Source organism: Nansenia antarctica (genome assembly GCF_963989245.1).
Source record: "Nansenia antarctica genome assembly, chromosome: 10".
In the NCBI taxonomy this organism is placed as follows: domain Eukaryota; kingdom Metazoa; phylum Chordata; class Actinopteri; order Argentiniformes; family Microstomatidae; genus Nansenia; species Nansenia antarctica.
This window is the reverse complement of record NC_137680.1, coordinates 5,113,273-5,128,471: the sequence shown is the minus strand read 5'-3', so window position 1 is coordinate 5,128,471 and position 15,199 is coordinate 5,113,273. Positions and strand designations below refer to the sequence as shown.

The following is a 15,199-nucleotide window of genomic DNA, read 5'->3' as shown; positions in this document are numbered from 1 at the left end:
TACACACACAGCCAGTCACACGTTTACACTACAGGGCGCTTGCTTGCTCTGCTCACTGTGACTGAACCAGGCCACAAAGGCATACTAGCATACTACTCATACTAGATATGACGTAGATTTTGAGTATGTAGTACGTTCGAACTGTACAGTATGCGAGATTTGAGTATGCGAGATATTTAGTAGGCGAGCAGTTATTTCCGGTAAAATTTAAGTCGGTTTTTGATGGACACTAGCTCGGAGTATGCATAATGGTCGGCTGGTTTTCGGATACTACTATACTATTATTGTGAATTTAGTAGGTAGTAATATGCAGTATATACTCATTGAGTATGCTAGTATGCAGTATGCTAGTACGCTATTCCGAACACAGCCAAAGGGAATATGCGGAAGATCTTCTAAACCGGAAGTAAAGATTTGGAATTGATTAAAAAAATAAAAGTTTTTTTTTTACTGACAAGCTCGTAGCCAGACAGAACGCTGGGAAGCCCCCTTGGAAGAACACTAGATAGGAGGAAAACGCGATGACAACATTAATGAATGTAGGTCACAAATTAGCCTGTCGTTGTAAAGTATAATTAGAAAGGCACGAGATTAGGGAGGATAGTAGCGTCAAGGGGGGAGAGCGCTCGAGGAACCCATTCTGACGCTCGTGGAACCCATTCGAACGCATTCTAACGCTCGTGCAACCCCATTCGAACGCTCGTGCGAGGAACCCATTCTAACGCTCGTGGAACCCCATTCTAACGCTCGTGCTCGAGGAACCCCATTCTAACGCTCGTGCCACCCCATTCTAACGTTCCACCTTTCCAGTGTCTCTTGGCAACCAAACCAAAGCAGGCTGGCTGTTGCCAGTCTCGGAAGGATAGGTGAGTGCATAAGATATAGCTAACACCAATATGTATTTCTATTAAATATCTATTTATCCTCGTTATGACAGACAGCAGGTTGGGTTTTTGAATGTATATGTGTGTCATGTACATTGAAATATTGAAATGTAGGCTATAATTTCAGCTAGCTAACATGTACACAACAATGACACTTTAGGATACGCTGAACATTACTGGGGGGCTAACAACAACATTCCGACCAGACAGTCACAGACAGACAGACAGACAGACAGACAGACAGACAGTCACACACACAGACAGTCACAGACAGACAGACACAGACAGACAGTCAGACAGACAGTCAGTCACAGACAGACAGACAGTCACAGACAGACAGACAGACAGACAGTCAGTCAGTCACAGACATACAGACACAGACAGACAGACAGTCACAGACAGACAGTCACAGACAGACAGTCACAGACAGACAGACAGTCACAGACAGTCACAGACAGACAGACAGTCACAGACAGACAGAGACAGACAGACAGTCACAGACAGGCACAGACAGACAGACACAGACAGACAGTCACAGACAGACAGACACAGACATACAGACACAGACAGACAGTCACAGACAGACAGACAGTCACAGACAGACAGTCACAGACAGACAGACACAGACAGACAGACACAGACAGACAGTCACAGACAGACAGACACAGACAGACAGACAGACAGACAGTCACAGACAGACAGGCAGTCACAGACAGACAGACAGTCACAGACGGACAGACAGTCACAGACAGGCAGACAGGCAGTCACAGACAGACAGACAGACAGACAGACAGTCACAGACAGTCAGGCAGTGCAGCAGTAGTGGACAGCCAGAGCTAGCTAGCCCAAAAAATGATCTGGGTGTCGTGTGTCATATCTAGCTGTTATGATGATTGCATAGAGGAGGAAGGATATTTGATGACTGATGCACTTGCCTTGCCTGCAAGGTTGTGATCCCTTACTTAGACAAATAATGGATCATAAAGGCGTCTGCTACTAGCTAAATGCCAAAAATGTAATCCCAGTTGTTTTAAGTCTTAGCCTCCAGCTACCAAAAGCGAATCAATGGTATGTCAAGAGGTGGGTGGGGCACCGGTTGAGATGCTCAATCTTGTTTAAGCAAGGGGAGACCATGAAGATTTTACAGTTTCAGCTGTCCTTCCTTTCATACATTATGTGAGCTTGACAGAAGAATGCTTCCTGACTTCAAGGAACGTACTGATCTATTAAGCTGGCACTTTTCATTGAAAATAGGCAAACATCTGAAAGTAGTAGGCGTAGGCCTACCTATCTTCCTTATTGTCCGAAATGCAATGCCACAGTTTTGAGAACATAGTTGTATATGTTACGGTACATGTGGGAAAACGGTACATGTGGCAAAACTAGGGTTAGGGTTAGGTGCTAGGGTTACGGTTAGGGTTAGGGTTAGGGTTAGGGTTAGGGTTAAGATTAGGGTTAGGGTTAGACATGCCAGCACGTACCAAGTCGACGTAGCACCTAACCCTAACCCTAGTTTTCCCACATGTACCGTATTCCCACATGTACCGTAACATATACACAAAAATCCATTGACTAATAGCATGAGATTACTGAGCTTTTTAGTGCTGTAAATGGTTGTGTTGCCCCACAGACAAAAATGCCATTTAGACTGGAATGGGGATTGCTTTTTCTGAATGTGAAAATCCACTGATTATAGCCATTAGCTAGACTTGTTGTACACTTCCGATCTCTCTCTCTCTCTCTCTCTCTCTCTCTCTCTCTCTCTCTCTCACAGGCTGAATATGTGGAGAAGTCTTTACGTCCACCACCGTGACCCACATGTATGAATGGCTTTCACCACTACGGTCGGGTTTTCGGTTAGGGTTAGGGTGGTGCCTCTATGAGTCTGTGGTTCAATGTTCCTTTAGTTTGCTGACGCCAGGGTGGAACTGGGGGGTGAAGTTCTTTGAAAGGATACTTTTTTATAATTGGTGTCAGTTACGGCTATGGGGTGACAGAATACAGAATTCCCCCCTAATTATATCCCCTAAACGCCTACGTCAAGCCTAACTGTGAGCCTAACTGTGATGATATTACTCACTGGTGTTGTCTTAGTCAAACATCGCTTTCTTCCTCTCTTCCTCGACATTTCTTTCACACATATTTTCATACCTTTCATACCATATTTCCCTATATGACTCTCCCTCGATGTTTATATATATCTTTCTCTCCCCTCTCTTTGCCATGTCACTTTTCATTAGCCTAAACATACTAGCTCAGAGTGAACAGGGCCTAAAGTGCGTGACTGTTTCGAGTGGGCGTCCCATTGACGAGCCAGTGACCTCCATAAGATCCAATTATGCAGAACCGAACGTCACACATTCACCCACTCAGTACACATTACAGCCACTCTGGGGGAGTGGGGGAAGGAGAGCCCCCCGAATGGTTTGTGACCTGTAATGATCAGACCCAATTAGGTTGATTGTCACTGCATGAGTAATGCCCCAGACAAATATGCTTTTCCCAGAAGGTGTGTCATTAACCTGATAACAATGGAGGTTCCAGAAACAATAAGGGTAGTCACTAGTTGGCCATGCTAGGAAGGGGCAAAACCAAAGAATGCAGTCTGTGTGGAAACCTACAAGTCTCACTTGTCAGCATAGTCTCAACTAGAGTGATTGTTTGAAGTTTGGACAGAACAGTGAACGTTGTCAGCATTCACAGACCAAACACCAACTAAACAAAAAACAGAGTGTACCATAACAAAGTGCTTAGTTTTTGTTTCACCTAGACCTTACCCTGTTAAAACAGAATAAGACTGTTTCGCATGGTTGCGATTTCTTTCAATCAATGTCTTCCCTGGCCTTACGAAGCATTTCCCAAAGCCTATCATCACCAACATGTATTGTCTTCCAATCGTCCTTTAACACGCAGTCCAAGCATGTGGAAACTATAAGCTTTGAGATATTATTTAAAATCGACGGTTTACGCTAGGCCCCCTGCTCTATACACCATGTCGTCTTCCCAGCCGAGCTTGAAAAGCCACAGATGAAATGCAGACACTGGTGATGTCATTCCATGGAGAGTGACAGGACCAAGAGAGGAGGAATAGGTCTAGTCAGAGACAGAGAGATGGTGAGTGAGAAACGAGGAAGTGGAAAAGAGAGAAACCGGGGGGAGAGGAGAATGCAGAGCCAGGTGATGTCATAATGAAGAGCCACCCACCAGAGGGTCTTCATCTCGGGGATCATGTTTCACATGGATTTGTAGGGGGACTGTTGGGGGCGTGCCCATAGCTGATCTCACCCTATAAAAACCCTCCAGCTAGGCCTATATCTCTGGCCACGCGGAATCTTCCAGGAATGTAGGCCGAGGCTATTTAATTGATGAACGCCTTCATATTTAATCCAAAAGACTGTTGCTGCTAATTAGCCTAACGATTAGTAGCTGTAGACTATTTAATTGGCTAAATCCTCAGGTAGGTCCTTGTCCTTGGAAGATTTTCTGTCCATTTGATTCCATCTTGCCGTGTCTCTGTCTTTGTCTGTCTGATGCATTTTGGTCCCTAGAGTTTTCTAGAATATCATCTATAATTAAAAGGACTTTAAATGAGATCACTGTTAGCCAATAGGCTTAGCGTTAGTTCTCTGCCCCTATGTAATGTACTTGGAGAGCGTTGGTTCTCTAGAAAGCCCCCCTAGAAAGCTATTAGGCCTATATTATCAAAGAGTGGTAACCTAATATTTCCCCGAGAGTAATCTACTAATATTCAGTGCTGCAGACCTCATTAAGGAGAGGCCAACAGCTTGCTCTTAGCCAGTGCTGTGTAGAGTAGGTTTCTGACTGAGGCTTATTAAAGAGTAGCCAGACTGTGTATTTCCCCACATGACAGAGTAGAATTCAATGGTTCAGTTGAGGCGTAACATCACTATCAAGGCTGGACTGTTTACATCTAGGGCTGCATTCGTACATTTGGTCTGTAAATCTTATCAACATTCATGGAATGCCTCTTGTACAATCAAATTACTTGGTCCCTTTTATGACATTGAACCCAGTGTGCGCTCCAGCACTTTGAGTGAATTTGACGAACGCAGCCCTTAGGCTACTTATCAAGGTGTGTCTCTACCTGACTGTAGGCCTATATCTTTAGTTTCTACCTGTCGTTTGTTGTTGTTTGTCGGGTCCCGCAGCTAAGCTATACAGTAGCTGTGGCTATGGTTGGACACCCTTTTTGTTTTCACATGTCCCCTTTGGGATCCTGGCCATCACTCTTTAAATATTTAATCTCAGACAGCACTCTTCTGCATTATTCAAGACCATAAGGAAAAAAGATTTGCCAGTTTGTGGCTTTTTGTTGCAGCTATTTGAAGTGCCATTTCGGAGTGTAAATATAGCTAATAACTTTCCTCACTTTGGTTTCCTAGGAGTGTGTTGTTACAGGATGTTACAGGGTTATGAAAGGAAACTCTAAAGGAAAGTATTTTCGAGTGAGTCGTTAACAAGCATCTGACAAAAAGAGAGGCTGCATGCTATGTTGTTTCATCAGGCTGAGGTCAGCATATCAGGAATACTTTCACCTGCTTTTCTTTTTTATCTTGTCAGAACATGCCCCTGAGTCCCAGTTAGATACAACGCTAAACTGCTGAATGCACAACCTACAATCTTTGTTGTTGTTTTCAATTAAAACCAAACATTTAATGAAACCTTAGATCATCATGACATTACATTAAAGTCAAGCTTGAATGGTATAATATTACTCTTCCAAAGATTGATTCTGATAATACAGTGAAATTAGTCACCCAAATCATCCATTCAACACAGACTACGTACGCTGCATGTCTTGTCCTTCCAAAACAAACAACACAGAGAAAAGTTATTGTGTCGATTATTTTTCACACGCAGCGGTCCTGTGATCATGTGAATTTTGGACAAAGGCCTTTCGAATGATTTTGCCAACTCTCAAGAAGTGGACAACCATGTCTATTGCCATTTAATCCATTCTCAGGAGGGACTGACTAAAGACCCATTAGGGGCCAGGGGGGTCCCAGCCATAGACTTTTATGCTTCCCAGCCCACCATTTAGGAAACTGCCTCATGGTGTTTACATCACGATGGGCGGAGCTTGAAATTATTAACTTAACCAATGACGTCTGTACAGCACGGCAGTGAGAAGGCCTCTGTTTAGCCAAAGGAGAAGTGGGAGAGTGGGAGGGGGGGATTGAGAGGGACTCTCAGTCTGTGTTTGACTGGAGGTCACGTAAAGGGCCTCAGGCGTTCAGGGAAACGCGTTCTGACTTTGCGAGGAATCTGAGATAAAGTCGCAGAGGTAACGTCAACATTTTTAACCACAAGCATGTGTGAGGTAAATATTTGAGCTAACCCATAGCCTACCTCACATGAAAATGTTCAGAACATTTCACAAGTCTCCCATGTTTGAACTGGTCACCCTCCTCGGATAAATCAATGGTATATTGTCAGTAGAATATATTAACAAACAGTAAAGCATTTCATGCTGGCCGTTCTCCTTCAAGCTGCTAGGGGTGCTGTGATGGTACGTCTGTGGCCTTTGTACTGGGCCTCAATAGAACTGCTGTGTTTTCACTCTCGCCCGAGTGATGTAGGTGTGTGAGCCTGTGTGTGCGTGTGAGATTCTGTTGGGGATTCAGTTCCATGATCTCTTACTCCTAAATCTCTCTGTAGATTAGAAACCAAACTTTCTGCGGCGTCTTAGGTGGCGTAGCGGGTTAAGCGTTGACCATGTAACCGCAGGGTCCCCGGTTCGATTCTGGCCGGAGACATATCCTGCATGTCATCCCTCCTCTCTCTCTCACCCATCCTTCCTGTCTAAATCTTCACTGTATCTATCAATAAAATGAAAAATATGAGTGGGACTGCCCCACTCAGAAAAAAAAGAAACCAAACTTTATGGCAGAACTAGGCCTAAATGTTGTCCTCCCTCTTCTTCTTCTTCATGCTTTTCAGACAAGAAAGAGACAAAATGGCGGACTCCAGCAGCACTAAGCCCATCATGGTGACCTCCTCCCTGAACCTCAAAGTCACCACCCCCTCCTTCTACAACCAACCAAAGAAGTTCGCCTCGGTGGCCCCGCCGCGCCCCAAGAGCCTGACGCCTCCCTCGGCTCCATCCCCGACGCCAGGCAACGTAGGCACGGGCGTCATCGGACGCGTCGGAGAGATGCCTCCTCCTCCCCCGTCGCTCTGTGAAGGTAACGGCACTAAACCTCGCGCCTTATGGGTCCAGAGTACTGCTTGTTTGCTTTTCCTACCTAATTAGTTTACTGATAAGTGAACAGCGTCATTGTTACACTACATATTCCACTCGCCTGGTGTGACCCAGGGTCTGAATTAGAAGTTCAACTTCAAAGGGGGAAGAATGAACACTAGCAGTGCTGTGGACCTGGACCCGCACAGGGGCTGAGCCCAGGTCCCAAGCCCAGGTCCCAAGCCCCTTCCCATCCCAACCCTGCCCCCTAGATCCCAGGGCTTGAGCCTGCTGTCAGTCAGGATGCATGCAACCCCAATGCATCACATCTGGTCAATGATTGAAACTCGCTTCTCCAGTTTTCTAGAAAGCTTTAATGCAGTGCAGCTTGGTTCTAACCTCTGGAACAACCTGGGTGAAATTAATAAATGAGTGTTTGAATGTATAGAAACCATTTAATTGTCACGCCTTTTTAACCAATCAACCCTCCCCCATTTCTAGCAGACTTCCCGCCCCCTCCTCCACCGTTGGATGACGCTGAGCTGCCAGCCCCTCCCCCCGAATGTCAAACCACACCCCCCGCATCTGACGCCCCCCCTCCTGCCTTCCCTGCCCCGCCCCCTCCGGCTGTGGATGACTTGCCCCTCCCGTCCCCACCTGAAGAGAATGTCTGTCTCCCCCCTGCCCCGTCTCCCCCCCCTGCCCCGTCTCCCCCCCCTGCCCCGTCTCCCCCCCCTGCCCTGTCTACCCCTCCTGCCCCAGCTCCCCCTCCTGCCCCAGCTCCCCCTCCTCCCCCGCCCCCACCACCTCTCCCTGTCTCTGGTGCCAGTTTTCCCAGTGCCGGGGGTAACTCTCAGGTGAGTCTAGGATGTCCTCTCTTATTGCCGTGGCCTTGTATTGTATTTACAGGAATGTGCAGCAATATGATTGTTTTGTTCATTCCATCTCTCTCCCCCCTCCCCCCCCCAGAGGCTGATAGAGAAGCAGACTAGTTTTGACAAACAGCTGGACTCTCTGACCGATCTGCTGTCTGAGATGGAGACCAGAGGACCCTTCAACCCCAAGGTAAAGGAAAAACAGGATGGAGCGAGTGAGTGAGTGAGAGAGAGGAGAGGAAGATGAGATGAGATTGGTAGTGGGGGAGGGGGGGCACAAAGGAAGGAAGGAAGCACGGAAGGAGAGGGAAAAGGGAAAGACTTGAGTAGAAGACACATAGTAACAACAGATATGGTAGAAGAATAAGAGTGGAGGAGCGAACCAGAAGGAGAAGAAAAAGACGAGAGGGAGAAAGAGAGCAGGTGTTGACTCATAGCTGCAGCATGGTTCAATACAGAGGCCTCCTCCAAAGTACAGAGAGAGAGAGGGGGGGGGGAGAAAGGAGGAGAGACAGGTCAGTAGAAATAGTTTGGACAGATGACAGGGTGGCTGTTGACGTGTCCGTCGAGGTTGAGAGCTCAAGGATGAGTAAACTGTAGTCAACAGACAGACCATGGCACAGACAGACACACTCCTTTGTGATCAGGCCTGTAACTGTGAGTGTGCTGCTCACGGTGGTTCTGGGGGGAAACAGCCATAAATGGAGAGTGTTTTGTTACTCACCACTCACTGGGAAGAACTGGAACAGAGCGGTGGAGAAATGTTGGCACAATGTCCACAAAATAAAAATGTCAGAAAGACGTCATTCATTCTGATAAGCTCAACCCTCGGACCACTCTTGGTTAGAGCAAAGCAGCACATTCGACATAATAGAAAAATCTCTGCAACTTGTTTCATTTTCAAAAGACTGCACCCCTCGTAAAAGACAAACCTATAGTTAGTTTATTAGATAAGGAAAATGCTGAGAATGTTTCAGGTAGAATTTGAGGCTATTGCACAGAAGGGTGACACAGCTCAACTGTCGATCATTACTAAGCCCCATCTGTGAGTTGGGCAACAGGATATCCTGTGTAAGAACCCATTAATAAAAACGTCCTTGTTGTTATCTTTTTTGTTGTTGTCTCCACAGTTACCCAATCAGTACTCGGCAGCACCTGCCCCCAAGCCCCCCGGCCCTCCCCCCACCGCCCCGAAGCCCGCCCTCTCCTTCCTCCCGCCCCCAGAGATGGGAGACAAGCCCTCCCCCCCCCCCTGGGCAGAGGAGCTCAAAGCCAGAGCCACAAACCGACAGGCCAACCACAACCCCGCGTCCGCATCCGCTCCTGCCCTTGTCGCGCAGCAGCCGTTGGCTAAGGGCCCGGCCGTGGCCCCTAAGGGTGGTTTCCCCCTCGTCACTCCGAGTGGGACGAGTTTCGGGGTCCGAGCGGTCACCACGGCGCCCACCGTGGCACCGAAGCAGAACCAGAACCACACCCCTGCTCCGTTTGGTGTTGTTGCCCCTAAACCTTCCGCTGCCACCTACCCCTCCCCCCCCCCTCCTCCCCTCGCCCCTCCAACCACCACAGTGGCTCCCCCAGCCTTCAATCACACAAAGGGCTCTTCTCCCATTGGCAGACCGGAGAATGTGAACCCACCCCCTCCTGCTCCTGTGGCCCCTCCTACTCCTGTGGCCCCTCCTCAGCCCAAGGCGATGACATCACCACCCTCTTCTTTCAGCCAGCCAATTAAATCTCCCCCGTCATCAAAGGTAAATTCAAATAACTGTATTTTTGCCTGTGAGGGCGCTTCCTGTATGGCATTGGTACATTCAGCAAGACACAGGAAGTACAAATAATTGAGAACGCTCAACAGAGATGAAACACAGGACAGAACATGTTTTTAAAAGCAGCCCGTTCAAACATAAACCTAGGTTGGACTGTGGACCTGTTCTGTTGTTGGTTAAAAACCATGCAAGGCAGCATTTCTCCAGAAGTCTCAAAGGCATACAAACATAGACGACCCTGTGTGTGTGTGTGTGTGTGTGTGTGTGTGTGTGTGTGTGTACGTGTACGTGTACGTGTACGTGTACTGTAGTGCTCATACATGTCAGTCATTGGGGACTATACTGTATTACTCTCTCCTTGGACAGGAAGGAGGCAGGTACAGTTAGTTACACTGGTGCGTGCCTGCCTGTGTGCGTGTGAGTGTGTTTTCCATGTGTAAACCGTGCGTTTCCCCCCCAGCCCTCACCCTCTGGCCCGGTCCGTATCCCCGGCGGGGGGGTGCCTCTCTCCATGAGGGAAGTGGAGGAGCTGGAGAGGATGACCCACGACTTCATCAAAGACATGGACACACACGCACCTGTCATCACCTCAGCACCTACAGGTACGCACACACACACACACACACACACACACACACACACACACACACACACACTCAGGTGTACTCCTACCATCCTATCCCATTAGGCAGTATGAGATGCTGCCTTCTCCTCACACTGCTCTGCTCACCTTCCCCTGCTTATCACTCTGAGAGCGTTTCTCACAGGGTCTGATCACTGCATGATGATCCTCTATCCTCTATCTTAATTACAGATTGGGATGATGACACCATAACCAGCTTTCTCTCTCTCTATCTATTTCCCTCTCACTTTCTTTATTTTCTTTCATTATTTCCCCCTCCCTCATTGATAGTCAGACAACTGTATAATTAGATATGTATGTATGGTGATTAGTATGTGTCTGTCTATTGATGTCGTCCTCTGCGTCATAATCATCTCTCTCCCTCTCCCCCACTACACTTCACCGCACACACACACACACACACACTTCACCGCACACACGCCAAACAGCACACCCGCTGAAATATGTCCTCCCATGCATGCTACTATATTTATAGCCATGTTTATACTTGATTGATGATAACTTCATCCAAACATTCTCTCTCTCTCTCTCTCTCTCTCTCTCTCTCTCTCTCTCTCTCTCTCTCTCTCTCTCTCTCTCTCTCTCTCTCTCTCTGTCTCTCTGTCTCAGAGGTGTGTGGTAAGTGTGGTGAGGCGTTGTCCCGTTCCCAGCCGGCGGTGAGAGCCATGGACAAGCTCTTCCACTCCGACTGTTTCTGCTGCATGATGTGTCACCGCCCCCTACAGGGCATGCAGTTCTACGACAGGGACGGCGCGCCGCAGTGCGAGGACTGCTATGTGGTGAGGAGGACACACACACACACACACACACACACACACACACATTCTCTCTTTATACCTGTCCTTCCACACAATCCCTAGTGTTTTTCATCTTCATGTTTTGGCCAGAGTTTCCTGGTCCATTGTTTTACACACACACAAACACACACTAACATCACTAACATGCTCCCTTCCCTCCTCAGAATTCCCTGGCGGTGTGTTCCCGGTGTGGTGAGAGGATCACAGACCGGGTGTTGAAGGCGGTGGGTCAGTGTTTCCACTCCCACTGTTTCCGTTGCAGCACCTGCGCCTGCAGTCTGGAGGGGGCGCCCTTCATCACTGACGACAACAACAACCCCTACTGCGTCCCCGACTACCACCGGTAGGTCTATCTCTGCACTGAGGAGCAATGGGCATCTATCTGTTTTTTCTCATTTGTTTGTTTTTTGAAACAGTGTATATGTTACGGTACATGTGGGAATACGGTACATGTGGGAAAACTAGTTCTAGGGTTAGGTGCTACGTCCACTTGGTACATGCTGGCATGTCTAACCCTAACCGTAACCCTACCCCTACCCCTACCCCTAATCCTAATCCTAACCGTAGCACCTTAGCACCTAACCCTAACCCTAACCCTAGTTTTCCCACATGTACCGTATTCCCACATGTACCGTAACATATAGATAGTTTGTTTGTTGTTGCAGTTACTGTTGTCTCTCTTGCTGTGTGTGTACGAGTGCGTGTGTACGTGTATATAAGATACAGGTCTAATATCCTCCCGTCCTCTGTCCCAGGCGTTTCTCCCCTCTGTGTGTGAGCTGTAATGAGCCCATCATTCCTGACCCAGGCAGTGAGGAGACTGTCAGAGTCGTGGCTCTCGACAAGAACTTCCACCTCAAGTGTTACCGCTGCGAGGTAATGCACACTACAGAGCATGTACTAGAGAAACACGCATCACATAATGTACCAGAAAACACTTTCCATATTATTGATTTCAAATACGCCTTTCAAGGAATTCATTAAACACATGTATTAAACAATTAAACAAAGATATTGAAATTGAATTGAATATATACATACCTACATACATACACTTCTGAACGTTATGATATACATCCTGAAACATCTCTTCCTTGTTACAGGACTGTGCCCGCCCCCTCTCCATAGAGGCGGACGCAGACGGCTGCTACCCATTGGACGGCAGGATTCTGTGCATGAAGTGTCACACTAAGCGAGCCAAGCAGGCCATGCAGTGATTGGTGGGCACGGTCTGTCACTCAGTCAAAACTATGAACCAAATGGCACAGGATTCATTCAGCTCCCATCATGTCTTTGCAACAAGGCTTTACATGGTTATCGTGCGTGCGTGTGTGTACGCCTGTGTGTGTGTGTGTGTGTGTGTGTGTGCGTGAGAGAGACAGTGATTGCATGTAGATGCATTGTAATGAGTCTTCTTCTTGTTCCCCCCCCCCCCCCGTTTCTCCTTTCTCTCCCCTTCCATGCAGAAGTAATGTACTGCACTGAAGTAGACCTCTCTTCCACTCTCTCCCTCTATCCCTCCCTGCTCCTCTCTTCTACTCCCCCCTTTCAGGATAAGCAGTCTAATGTCGGCTGTTCTATTGTTCATGCTAAATCTCCCAGGTTGACTTGGACCAGCACAGTATAGCATGGACAACGCTTAGCGTTCCTTCCCTTTCCCTTTCCTCTCCTCTCCTTTCCCTCAAGACCAACTGATTCAAAAGTCATTCGTAGGTTCAAACCGTATTAATGATTTATACCTAAAAAAAGTCCTCTGACCTATCAGTGGTCTGGAAGAAAGAGACAGGGTGCCTGAATCCATTGAGATAGTCTTTGAGACATAGCTTCTTCTACCAGGAGCATAGGACCCCCCCAAGGCCCCCAGTGTACCATTTGAACAAAGTTTTAAGGTGGACTGATTCATGGCCGCCCTGTTCCTCCTGCACCTCCTATAGGGCTGAACTCTGGTTGGGCTGGTGGTACCTTAAAGCACTTTGGAAGTTGTAGTGCCTGCAAGCATACAAGTTGCTTGACTGCCTTTTAGAGAGTGCTTTACACAAAAAACGAACATATTCCTTTAGATACCGTTTGCAGAGCTGGGCAGTATGAGAAATGGTAGTTTCTCTAGGGCTAAAAAAAACTTGAGTGCAAAAAAATGGAAAATGGTGAATGTTGCTCTTGTTTTTGTTGTTGTTGTCGTTGTCGTGTGTGAGTTTGAAGCTTTATAGGCATGCGGCATTATACAGATCACTGTTAGTTGCTCTCTCCCATTTGATCATGCACAGAACGAGGCCAAAATAAGATCAAAATTAGCATTTTATTTGTCGTGAAAAGAATTTGAAGTGTAAAAGCCGATGTACCGTAAGCTCATTATGTATTGAAAACGGCACGCTTTCTAGAACAAAGAGATGAAAGAGGGATGCTAAAGCACAGATTCCATTCCAGCAGATCTCATCATGTTCAGCGAGCAGAGTAGTTCAACGAAGGCCGCATGGCTTAGAAAAGCACCTACAGTGTGACCGTTGCACGATTACCCTCAGTGAAGTGAGCTTATTGAGGTTATATTTATGTCAATAGCCTCCTTCATTGTTACTCCTCCTCCTCATTATCATCGTGGCCTCCCCGCTATCTGGGTGCCTTTAAAAACCCTTTGGGGGTGCCCTGCCCAGTCAGTATTTGGGCATTTGCAGCGCTCTGAGTGTCTCAGTGTCATAGAAATGATACAGATCTGGAATTTTAAGTATTAACCTTACAAACATTTAACCAGAGCAAATTGCCAGTCCTGGTTGCAAGATAGCAGAAATGCCCACAATCAGCAGCTTTTTCCATACCAGCAGAGTACATGTTATTGACTGTGTTCGCATGCAGAGACCAAACGTTTCCATAGTGTAGGGAACAGGTTTCAAATGCAGGCAGCGGTCACTGAACGGCAGCACACTTTCAATTCACTGCCCTTTTTTTGGTGGCATTCACTAACATTTTATATCACTTCTATTGTGCGTGTGTGTGTGTGTGTGTGTGTGCGTGTGCGTGTGTGTGTGTGCTTTTACACAGTATATTTCTTTTTTTTCTCATATTATTCCAATAAATACCACTGTTTCATATTCATCTAGTGTACTTTTTATCTCCTGATAATGGTTATATTTTATGTTGCTCTGCTTCTTAGTCTTACTGTACTGTAGTTCATTGATAAAGACTTTTCTTTCTTTCTCTGATTTCATTTTTAACTTGTTGAGGTGCCTTTTTTACACCCTTGTATTCTACCTTATTTCCTCACATACGTTCATCCCTACCTGTGCTTGCCTGTAGTCTGGCACGCTACAAGAACAATAATGATGACCTAACCTAACATCCCAAAATCGTATGGCCAAATATGATTCCGCATGCATGTTAGCTGTGTTTGTCATTGTCATCTTTTAGTATTATAATCACAGTTGTTGTTGGGATTTTTTTGCACAAACTATTCCACCGTTGTGACCATGCCTTCGCCATCACAGTGACCATGTGTGTGTGATGCTGACGCCTTCACCACTTTGTTCCTACATTTTATTATTTAATGAATTATGTCTTATGTAATAATTGCCTTGTTGTTGTTTTTTTCTATATTGTTCTTTATAAATTCCTCTATTATATTTGTGTGAATGTGTATATGTTTACGGTTCCAAACATGCCAACATTATTTACCAGTAATTCCCTTATTCTCTTTCATTTTACTGTACTCAAAAATAAAAACAAACTGCTAATTGCCTAAAGGTGTCTGGGGTCTGTTTCTCTTTGTGCCCGTCACTTGATGATAACTATGATAATGATAGAATACTATATATAGTATATATAAAACTGTCTTTCACAGCACCCAAGAAAACTATAAGAAACAGTGAAATACAGAATAGCAATGACAGGATGGAAAACAGCACAAAACACACTTAACATGAAACTGATGTAGCCGTGTCTGTAACTTAGTCGAGCCTTTTTACTCTGTCACTTTTCTCTTTCTCTCCTCCATGTGATGTGTCCTCTCCTGAGCTCTCAATGACGTGTTACATGACCCCTAGCGGG

The 15,199-nt window shown here is 46.5% G+C and overlaps 1 protein-coding gene across 1 annotated transcript; it reads left to right on the top strand.

Moving 5' to 3' along the window:
- Window positions 1–752: 752 nt before the first annotated feature.
- Window positions 753–14,851, top strand: zyx (zyxin). The gene is made up of 11 exons (XM_080541349.1): window positions 753–866; window positions 6,846–7,090; window positions 7,591–7,758; window positions 7,849–7,943; window positions 8,056–8,151; window positions 9,092–9,709; window positions 10,185–10,326; window positions 10,977–11,146; window positions 11,329–11,507; window positions 11,920–12,040; window positions 12,268–14,851. Exons 2-11 carry the CDS (start codon window positions 6,862–6,864, stop codon window positions 12,379–12,381), a joined length of 1,932 nt encoding a protein of 643 aa, XP_080397475.1. The 5' UTR covers window positions 753–866; window positions 6,846–6,861; the 3' UTR covers window positions 12,382–14,851.
- The last annotated feature ends 348 nt before the right edge of the window (window positions 14,852–15,199 follow it).

Bases quoted from the DNA above. Each gene is read 5' to 3' on its own strand.
- zyx (XM_080541349.1), top strand. From the start codon at position 6,862: ATGGCGGACTCCAGCAGCACTAAGCCCATCATGGTGACCTCCTCCCTG. The intron at 7,091-7,590 runs GTAACGGCACTA...CATTTCTAGCAG, and splicing joins TCCCCCGTCGCTCTGTGAAG to ACTTCCCGCCCCCTCCTCCA. The intron at 11,147-11,328 runs GTGAGGAGGACA...TTCCCTCCTCAG, and splicing joins AGTGCGAGGACTGCTATGTG to AATTCCCTGGCGGTGTGTTC.